The 10,834-nt window shown below is 39.4% G+C and overlaps 1 protein-coding gene across 1 annotated transcript in view; it reads right to left on the bottom strand.

Moving 5' to 3' along the window:
- Positions 1-10,505, bottom strand: part of LOC119408135 (endoplasmic reticulum resident protein 27) — a 16,387-nt gene extending 5,882 nt beyond the window's left edge. Inside the window, exons 1-6 of the mRNA XM_037674973.1 lie at positions 10,429-10,505; positions 6,573-6,658; positions 3,456-3,593; positions 3,249-3,365; positions 2,989-3,114; positions 2,619-2,816 (exon numbers count right to left, since the gene is read on the bottom strand). Of these exons, the coding sequence (XP_037530901.1) occupies positions 2,619-2,816; positions 2,989-3,114; positions 3,249-3,365; positions 3,456-3,593; positions 6,573-6,658; positions 10,429-10,486 (723 nt within the window). The 5' untranslated portion in view covers positions 10,487-10,505. The remainder of the gene's footprint in view (positions 1-2,618; positions 2,817-2,988; positions 3,115-3,248; positions 3,366-3,455; positions 3,594-6,572; positions 6,659-10,428) is intronic.
- Between the last annotated feature and the right edge of the window lie 329 nt (positions 10,506-10,834).

Here is a 10,834-nt window from a genome sequence, read left to right as displayed (position 1 = left end):
CACACACACACAGAGAGATATATGTATGTGTGTATGATTGTGGCCATTTTTGATTTTAATGTGGAAGTCCACTTTATTAAAAGGGAACTTTCTTACAGTTAGGTGCAGCCCCACACCAAAATGGAAGTTGCCACATTGCTTATTTTCAAGCCATCCAATTCCCAAAGTTGACATGCACACATGGCAGCAGCCATCCTGATTTTGACCTGGCAACCCAGTTTTCAAAGTGAACCTTTCTTACACCTAGAAGTAGTCACACAGGAAAACAAAAGTCAGTACTTCATCTATTTTTCTAGCTAACATGCCGACGTCACGAACCGATGGACAAACAGAGGCAGGGTATTTCCAATTCTCTCATGAGCATGCTATGTAAATTTTGTGTACAAAGTACACTCAGAACCGTCATTGATTTGTTTAAAATGGAGCCTCTTGTTTATTTAATACATCCCTATAGATTTTACTAAGACTCTTCATGTTGTGGCTGATTTTTACATCGTAGCAAGATTATCATCCAGCATCATAGAGACTTATAGAAACATTCATAATTAATAAAAAAATTTATTGACGGTCTCTCATGGTGGCAGGTGATGATGTAATTGCCTGTGTCGGGGTGCAAGCATAAGCTTGTCTGCCTGTTAGCAAAATATCTCTAACTTCGGAACAGATTTTATTGAAACGCTTGGTGTTCATCTACAGCTGATTAACAATGGCTGCCACAGCTAATCTACATTTGCCAGCACAACAGATGGGCACTACTCTGCCATGTTTTTAAGATAATGAGCTAAACTCTGGTAGGGTAGTAGCTAAGAGTTATTCCCAACACATGCTCTGAGTGCTGACAGGTCACAGAAATCTCTGTTCATAAATCTGCCTTGTGAGGCGACAGCTGATATGCATTCCTTCAGTGCTACTAAAATCAAGTTAACACTTTACTGTCCTGAGCTGTTGTTTTAGGTGTGCTGTTAGAAAAAGTTGCAAGACTTTAAATATGTTTAATAGAGCATTTGTATTTTTTTAAACTGTTTTTTTCCTTCAGAAAACAGTTTGTTTTTGTCTTCATTTATAATTAGCACAAAAAATAAAATAATACAAATTATAGCAAATGTGTATGAACTAGTTTCATAAATCTAAAATGAGGTTATACATTGTCTTTATTTTAGATTTAGATACAAGAACGAGGTAATTCAATATTGTCTTTGAGATTTTGTTTGTGTCTTGCACTGATTGTTTTAAGAAGTACAGATTTATTTGTCAAATGGTAACATTTATTTTTGTTAAATGTTCTTTTTTTGACACAATAATTTAAAGGAAGCAGAGTTTGGTTCTGAACCTGACATCTTGTGAACTCCTGATGTTTACTGAACTTTTAGACTTTTTTTGTTTTATGCTCCACACAACTTTTGAAGGTCATAATTCATCTTATATAATTTGTCTGAATTGAGTCTTTTTGTAGCCTTTTTTTTTTTTTTCTGTAAGCGGAGCCACAAACTCTGAACCCTGAGTCTGAGTCCAAACTGCTACACCCAGCAGGAACTGTGTGACTGTGTGCTGTAACAAGATTTGTTGACTTTCAGCTACAACCACAACTAATTTTAACACAATATAAAACCTAACTGAGTTATATCCATCCATCTATCATCTTTACCCACTTCTTCCTTTTCAGGTCACAGGGGTCATTGGTGGTCCATGTCCAGCAGTCACTGTGCGAGAGGCGGGGGACACCCTGGACAGGTCTCCAGTCCATCACAGGGACACATAGAGACAAACAACCATTCACTCTCTCTCTCACACCTAGAGACAATTTAGAGTTACCAATCAGCCTAACATGCATGTTTTTGGTCCTGTGGTTGGAAACTGGAGTACCAGGAGAAAACCCAGGCATGCACAGAGAGAACATGCAAACTCCACCCAGAAAGGCCCCGGGCTGGGATTTGAACAGGCAACCTTCTTGCTGAGAGGCAACAGCTCTACCAACTTAGTCACATTCTTTTAATAGTTTTTTTTATGATTAATAAATTTGCAACAATTTTTGGATTTCCTTTGTTCAAATATTCATGCAGAAATGTGAACTTTACTCTAAATATTTTTTTAACAAACAGAACAAACTGTTAACTGGATATTTATTTAACGACTGGTAAGAGACTTTAATTCATTTCTTAAGTCTTCCTTCTTGTTCCCACGCAGAAAGACCCCCAGCTGGGATTCGATCATGTGACCTTCTTGCTGAGAGGCACCAGCTCCACCAACTGAGCCACCGTGCTGCCCTGTCATAGCCATTGTTGTGATTTTTACAGTCAGCTGGGTGTGGTGGCCATCTTAAATTAAGTTGACTTCGACAGATGAACGTTCACTGAAAACTTTCAACAAGTGTAATAAAAATCCCTCCAGTGGTTTAAGAGATATTTTCAAATTCTTTATATTTGGGTGTGCAGCGTCTCCATGAAATTGTTTCTGTATATTTTCTAACAAATAAATAATGTATTTATTTTAAACAGAATATTTTTGATTTTTTTTTGTTTGTTTTTACAATAAGTTTTTTCTAATGTGCAACTTCAAAACATTTCTTAAAGCCAGTTGCAGAAACACACTGGGACTGGTTTTCTTCTATGGTTACTCACCTTTAAATCTCCTCGTAGGAAGGAGTGACAGAAGTCGCGCACACGCTCGGTGGTGATTTCTCCTTCAGGTAGGAGCCACTTCATGTCTGAATTTCCGTCATAGAGCCCGACTCGAGGCAGGTCCTTGGACTTGAGGCCAAAGTAGTTCATGGACTTTAAGTTGGACTTTACAGCTCCATTGATCAGCACAAATAAAAACTGGAACACACGTTGAATACCAGTCAGGTACAGGTTAGATCATTTCATGTGTCAGAACATGAATGAAGAGCATCAGGAGACAGATGTGACTTTAGTTGGTCAGATCTGTCTGCGTGAACTGTTCAACCTGTGAAATGTGCAGATCGATTTGAGATTTCACGAGTATTTTCACCTTTCCTGTGAATTCTGGGGCCAGAGCTGCCAGTCTCTCCTGGAGCTCAACATATTCTTTACTCCCGCTGTGGGCAAAGAGCACGAGGTGTGACTTCACCTCTGAATTGAACAGACCCACCGCAGTCTGAAGAGGCAAAAAGAGGTTTCAGAGTGTTAAGATGGGAGAGGTGACAAAGTTTCACAGCAAGAGTTTGTTTTTAAAACGTGTTTCATTTAAAGCTTTTTTTTTTCTTCCAGATTAAATGAAGCTGAACTCACCACTTGGTTGTACTCTGTGATGTATCGAAGTTCGTTGGTGTTGATGAACTTCACAAGTCCATCCGAGTCTAACTTCTTTGTCCGAGAAACAACAAGGTTCTCCTGATGGTCATCGGCCTGGAGAACAGAACACACATCTTCATCGTCATCATCTCAAAACATGTCTATATATGGACAAATATAGAACGTAGTGATGGTGCAGAGTACTTTTCTGAAGAGGATGATGGTGTCAGAAGAGACGCTGTAGTCGGCCCACACCTCCTTCACGGAGCAAATAGCTGCAGGAACGGAGCTGACTCGATTTGAAGCTGCCAGGAGTTCCTTATAACCACGACTTTCCTCACTCTGAAATACAGAACATTCCAAATGTTTCATGGTATTATTTATAACCAGAGGGAAAAGAAAGTTCACTTTCTTTGAGTTTTATGTATCAAGACGTAATAAAATGACCTGGTCTTTATCAAGTTCTACAAACATTCAAATATAACCTCAGGTGTACAAAAACATTCAGCTTCCATCATGTCATTATTTATTCAATTAAAATAAAGACAAAAGCTAAATGTTGAGAAACGCAGTCAACAACGTGATCCAGTAGCTTCAAGAACAACTTTTAGCAGTGATGTCTCTCAGTAGTGCTTTTAATCAGTCTCCTGCGTTGGTTTTGGAGAAATGGTGGCCCCCTCATAACCCTCATGTTTATTAAATAGTTCTCTTCAATTTGTCTCTTTAATGCAATGGAAATATTTGTGTAACTATTTTTTAATAGCGTTAATACAACTTTTATACTTTTAAACCGGGAGCACTTTTCATTCAAGATACACTTAATTAACAAAAAATTTGATTTCAATTTCCAAAAATTGCAGTTTTGAGAAAATTAACAGAATCAAAAACCACTTTAGAACGTTACCTACTCACCCATAATGAACATAATCAATGTATCGCCACTTCTTCAAATTATTACAGAAAACTCTTTACATAAAACTGAACAGAATCAGTACTCAGACCAAGTAACAAGGATGAATTTGTAAACTGATCAATGCTGGAACGCAAATAGTGGGTGGGCCGGCAGGGGGGTGGAGGGTACCTGGGGGTCCTCCCCCAGAAATTTTTTAATAAAGTAGATGTGATTTCCTGCATTTTGATGTATTTTAACAGGTTATTAAACATATAAGCTTGTTAACACTAGGCTTAAGACTTTCCTTTTTGATAAATCCTATAGTTGGTTGTTGTGCTGCCATAGACTACTGGAGGACAGATTGACCTCATTTCCTTAAATGAATTGTTAAAATTGAATAGTTTTCATTTGATACTATTTCTATCAACATGATACAGGACCTGCCATTGTGTATCTGTTCCTCCTTCCTGTTCCTCTCAAACCCAGCCGATCGCTTGTCCTGAGCCTGCTTCTGCTAAAGGTTTCTTCCTCATGAGGGAGTTTTTTCTTTCCACTGTCGCCTTCATGCTTGCTCAAGATGAGAGTTCTGTGATGGAGTTAAACTCAAAGCAGTCTGCTCCTCAGATAAAGAGTGTTAGATTATTATTTTTATATATGAATGTTTCTGTTCAGTGCCCTGAGATGACTTCTGTTGTGACGTGGCGATATATAAATAAACTGAATTGAATTGTTAAAAAATAATAATAATAAAAAAGTTTTATTTATTTATTTATTTTTTGCAGACCCCCAAGCACCAGCTCGCGGACTCCCGGGGGTCCGCAGATGCCAGTTTGAGAAACACTGCTTTACAGCATTGCTTCAATTCATTCTGGTTTGTGAAAATTTGTTTCGGCACAACCCTCCAAAGCTCCGGCCCCATGGATAATTATAACACTTTTATTTTACAGACATTCTGTTGTTTGGGATCATTTTTCTGTTCATGACCCAGTTTGGTCCAGGCTTCAGCTGTCACACGGATGTCCTCACATTTGACTCTAGAATCCTTTGGTCTATAGAATTCATGGTAGGCTTCATGATTACAAGGAGTCCATGTCCTGTGGCTGCAAAACGAGCCCCGTTCAGCACCCCTCCACCACTGTACCGGACAGGTGGTACCAGGTGCTTGTGTTGATATGCAGTGTGGAATTTTTGCATGGCTCTGTGCATTATGGGTAAACATCTCTGATCAAATCTGTTCAGAGGGCATTGTTCCTGAAGTCCCATGTTTTATTCAGATTAAACTCAGCGAACCCAAGTTGTACTTTTGTTTTTTTAGAAAGAAGAGGCCTTTTTTTTTGCTGCAGCTCTTCCAAACCAGCCATACGATACGTGTTGAGACCTTGTCTCATAGTCCTGACACAAACTTTAATGTCCAACCTGCTAACTGAGGCCTGTAGAGTCTGACATGGAGCTCTTGGGTTCTGTAAAGTTTCTCTTAGCATTGCACAGTCTGACCTTGGGGTAAATTTACTGACATGTCCACCCCTAGAATTTATTGTGTGTTTTTGTACACTTAAAGTTATTTAAATAATTTCAAATCAAGCAAATGATCAGATCATTCTTAATATGTTCATTTTTTTAATTAAACTTTGTTTGTTTTAATTTCATTTTCAAGCCAAGACTCCAACTGATTTTCTTTGTCTTGTGACATCCACTTCTTTAAAGTTATTTTTTAATAACTTTGTGTACTTGTTTTTTTTTTTGTTTGTTTGTTTAACCAATTCCATTTCCAAAATAAATCTTATATAAGCCTTATGTAACCGGACCAAGACTATCCGTGGTTGCAGTAAACACTGGGAAAAAAATCAAGGAAAAATAAAGCAAGAACGACTGAGGCTGCCTCAAAGAGCAATGAATCACATCTATTTTTGAGATGCTGTTTTATGAACTCTGGCAATCTGATTTTTCATTTTGAAGACTCTGTGTGATCATTCTCAGTGAGTCACTGCTCCAATATTTTTGGTCTCCTGTTGCCTTCAGCCTCCAGCTTTGGGCTATCCTCATGTGCTCCCACCCTCGTCTGTTCTCTTCTCACGACGCTCCTCTCTGCATTGGACTGTTTGCACAAAGGTCAGTGGAGCCAATCCCACAGTCTTCAGCTTCATATATATTTCCATTCAAGCCTGCCATTTTCCCTTTGGTTGCAGGGTCGGTCCAGAGAAGTCGGGACAGCAGGCTACTGTCTGTCCGAACAACAAAGATGCTGCCAAAGGCGGGGTGGCAGGAAATAGATCATTATTTGAAATCTTCTTGTAACAGATACAAAGGCCTAAGTGAAGCTAAACTTCTTTTGAGATCTTACTTGTGAGTTTTCCCATTCAAAATTCTATTACGAGCTACAAAACCATTTATGTGAGACACATTTTAAATATGCAATTTACTTGTCTGACCTCCAGGAATCCGATGACCACCACTTCAGCAGAGTCTATGAAGGCCTCAACAGCTTTTTTGTCACTAAGCCTGAGAAGACTGGGGTCTGAAAAGAGAAACACAGGACTTACAAAAATATATATATTACTTCTTGGACAGTGCAACAACGCACTATATCAATGGGATCAACAGACAGGATCTACAGCCATATTGGAGTGAAACAAAGCAGTATGAAGAAATGACAAGGCTCTGGGCTGAATGCTAACATCAGCAGATTAACATACCAGTACTTATAATAATAATTTTAACGCATATAAATGTGTCTGTACTGAAACAATGTTTATTGAACAAACATGATCATGAAAATCAAAAATTTACTGCAGTGTTTAGCTTATTCATTCACTTAAAGCATTTAAGTTTATCAGTCATAAGATAAGAGATGGTGCAGGATAAACACTGCACCATCTCTTATCAGGACTAGGACTGGGCGGTATAGACCTAAATTAATATCTCAATATTTTAAGAAGTACAGTCCATTCAACTGCGCCGCCTACATGTTAGTAAGTGTGAACTGCGGTAGTGAGCCTCCACTCGGAACCGTGAAGCTACAGGTCCGACAGACCTCAGCCTCCTTCCCTGAAACAAACCGCAGTTCATAACTCATTTAGCCGTGCTGTGCCTTAAGAGAGGAACAGAAAGAGGTAGCAACATGAATAAATCAGCAGTTTATTATATCGCTAAAGACACGGGCCCGTCTCAGCTGTGGAACAAGACGCTAAAAGTTAGCCATCTTGTTAGGCGCTAAGGGCCATGTCTTTAGCGATATGATATGCTGATTTATTAATGTTGCCACCTCTTTCTGTTCCTCTCATAAGGTGCAGCACGGCTAAATGAGTTCTGAACTGTGGTTTGTTTCAGGGAAGGAGGCTAAACAAACACTCGGACCTGCCACTGCGCTGTTTTATATAGTGAAAAAGATTTGTATTTCCGACCTTTTGTCAGGACTGTTTTCAGCATTGTCTAAAGAAATCATCTTTCTGAAAAAGGAAGCGCCTCTAAGTGAGGCTGCAGCCTCAGACACCCCGTCTACCTTGTCTGTTGTTTGTTTGTTTGTGTTTCTTCGGATGGGCTTTACTGAAATGTAATTTTGTTGTGCTCCTGTGAAATGACAATAAAACTGATTCTGATTAATAAAACTCAAAAAGTTTTGTAGCAAACATGACATGCTGTCAGAGTGATAAAAGGTTCCATAACCAGGCTTAAATTACATCCCACAAAAGATGCAAAACTTCAGTATCCAGGTAGAAAGTTCATTACTTTATTCAGTAGCAATACATAATACAACCTGGTACTTACGGCTGTGTACCTCATAACCACAATGTACCTACAGGGGTACTTAACCCAATTCCCATAAGTGCCCAATATGTTGTGTGAAGTGACTTGTTACCCTGTATACAGGGCATGAAACTGATACTTAGAAATTATTTACCTGGTATTTACCAATATTTATCTTGTACCTTTGGGGTAGGTAACTAATACTAACCAGGAACATACTTAGCAGGTTTCATGTACAACAGATCTTCAATTGCATCCCAGTGGAGATGAGGGGCATTGAGTCTGAGTGGGTCATTTTCCACACTTCCATTGTTGAGGCAGCTGCCATAAGTTGTGGCGGAAAAGTTGTTGGTGCCTCTCATGGTGGCTATCTGCAAACCTGGTGACAGACAACTTGGAGGATTGAGGCCATCACGCAGAAGGAGTCCCAGGACTATTTTGAGGACATTCTCAATCCCACCAACATATCTTCCATGGAGGAAGCAAAGTCGGAAACTTTAGGGTAGTCAGCCCATACCTTCGAATGTGGTCATTGAGGTAGCTCAAAACCTTCATGGTAACAGGGCTTTAGGGGTGGACAAGATCCCCACTGAGTTCTAGATCTTGCTGGGTTGTCTTTGATGACATCCTTTGCAACATCATCTGGATATTGAGGACAGTGCCTGGATTGGCAGACAGGGGTGCTGGTCCCCTTTCCAAACAAGGAGGACTGGAGGGTGGCTTGCAATTACAGGAGATTCACACTCCTCAGCTTCCCCAGAAAGGTTTATTCAGAGGTGCTAGAGAAGAGAGGCCAGTTGATGGTCAAACTAGGATTCAGGAGAAAAAAAAATGGATTCTGTCCTGGCCATGGATAACTGGAACAGCTCTCAACTCTTATCAGGTTCGCTGAGGGAGAATGAGAATTTGCCAGACCAGACTATGTATATTTTATGGACTTAGAGAAGCCATGTGTTCCCTGGGGTACCCTGTGAGGTGTGCTTCATGAGTGTAGCCTCACTATCTGTTCGTGCTCACGCTGCGCATGTTACCGGCTCCTGAGATTCGGACCGGTACTGAGACCCACCTGGCCCACATCTCAGACTGGTTCCAGAGACAGAAGGTTAGTGGCTTTATTCTTGTTTACTCTGTTCAGTCTAGTCTGCTTACAGCCACTAATCTGTCTCTCTCCCCCAGAGCGGTCTGGTACCAGTACCAGAACCAGAACCTCCTGCCAGATGCCACCAGTTTAAAAATAAACATTTTAAAACCTTTTTTCTGAGTCTGTGCTTGTCTGATCCACCCCAATTTGTGACATTAGACCACAGTGTTGTCATTGTCGTTTATAAAATCTTTAAAATACATCCAATCACTCCTCGAGTTTGAACAACAGTAATTGCAAATGGCGGATCGAGTATTTTTGAAAAATTCTTAAACGCCTCTAGTGACTCTGCCCCCTGACCAATCAGTGATCGACAGTGTTCTGACGTCATGCTTTGGTGCCGGCTCGGCTCGCTTGGTACCACAGAGAAGAACGGACCAAAAAAGGTGCCAGTTCCACAAAAAAGTGATAATGGAAAAGGACTCGGAAGCGTACCGAACTGAGTCGAGTCGTGCTGAGGAGGAGCTATGGAAAAGGCCCATTAGAGTAGAGCTACTGCTTCACATCAAGAGAAGCCAGTTGAGAGTTAAGTACAGATACACCCTGGATGCCTTGCTAACATTTAGATATAACATTTAGCTCAGATGTACAAAATAATGTTACTATAATAGTTTTACCTAGGATTTGAAAAGTAAGCTAAATAATGGCAATGTTAGATGCATTTTGGAACATTGGACAATTGTTTCCTATATAAAAGTAAATAACTGTTGATTTATTATCTTTAAAATGTGAGTAAATAACAATAAGGTTTTTAGCTACTGCTGTTTAAAACAAGAAGAATCAAAGCTTGAACTTCCACTAAGACTTTCTGGGAGGTGTCTTCATGTTCTTTTCCTCCACATGTCAGTGTAATTGTGTCTGTTCCTAATGGACTTAAACAAAGAACTTTCTTCTAATCTTCTATTTTATGTTGGTTCACTAGCAATTAATTCTACTTCATACTGTATGAAGTTAATGATAAATCAAACGCATAAACAAATAAATACCAACAAGTCACCGCCCTAACTGAGTTAACTGAGACAGCCAAAATAATATTTGCAAAAAAACCCCAATAATAATAATAATAATTGCTGTGACCAAAAGAAATTTCATTATACAGTATGTAACCACAGATAACATAATATTAAAGAACTGCAAACATTATTAGGATTAATTTTCTGTTATCTATAAGCACTTTTTTCTTAAATCACAACTGTAGATGTCATATCAAGAGTTAATACAAGCGCATCAGAGCCATTTGTATTTCTCTCTGGGAATGCCTGTTGAATACTAGTAAAAAATATCCAGAAAAAATCATTCAAATGTTCAAAGCAGAGAAATATGACGCAGACAGCATGTGGTGGCTGAATTGCAACAATCTTCAAAGAGGAATATATTAGACAAACTAGAAAACAAATTACCTTTTTCTGCTGCAATAACAGAAGACACCAGAAAAGCTACAAACAAAGCAACCTCCATAGTTTGTCTGATGTAGTTCACGAGGGGGGAAAGTGAATCAAAAGGCCAACAGAGAAAAAATAGCTGTTCTCAAGTCCTCCTGTCACCTCCGTGTCTGATGGTCACCACATGGCAGGCATGCAACGTACCAGGTTTATGACTGGAAGCTTTGTGGGAATCAACCAGGTGCTGCTGATCAGTTGGAGGAACACGGATGCTGGGCTACGTGTCACCGATCCACAGGAGACACGTGTGTGCATGTGTGTTGCAAAGAATATAGTATATATATATATATATATATATATATATATATATATATATTTATATATATATATATAAATAGACAGACAGACAGACAGACAGACAGAC

This window comes from Nematolebias whitei, chromosome 3, assembly GCF_014905685.2.
Source record: "Nematolebias whitei isolate Nwh7 chromosome 3, NemWhi1, whole genome shotgun sequence".
Taxonomy (NCBI): domain Eukaryota; kingdom Metazoa; phylum Chordata; class Actinopteri; order Cyprinodontiformes; family Rivulidae; genus Nematolebias; species Nematolebias whitei.
Note: the sequence above shows the minus strand (reverse complement) of the source record. Positions and strands in the feature narration are given on the sequence as shown.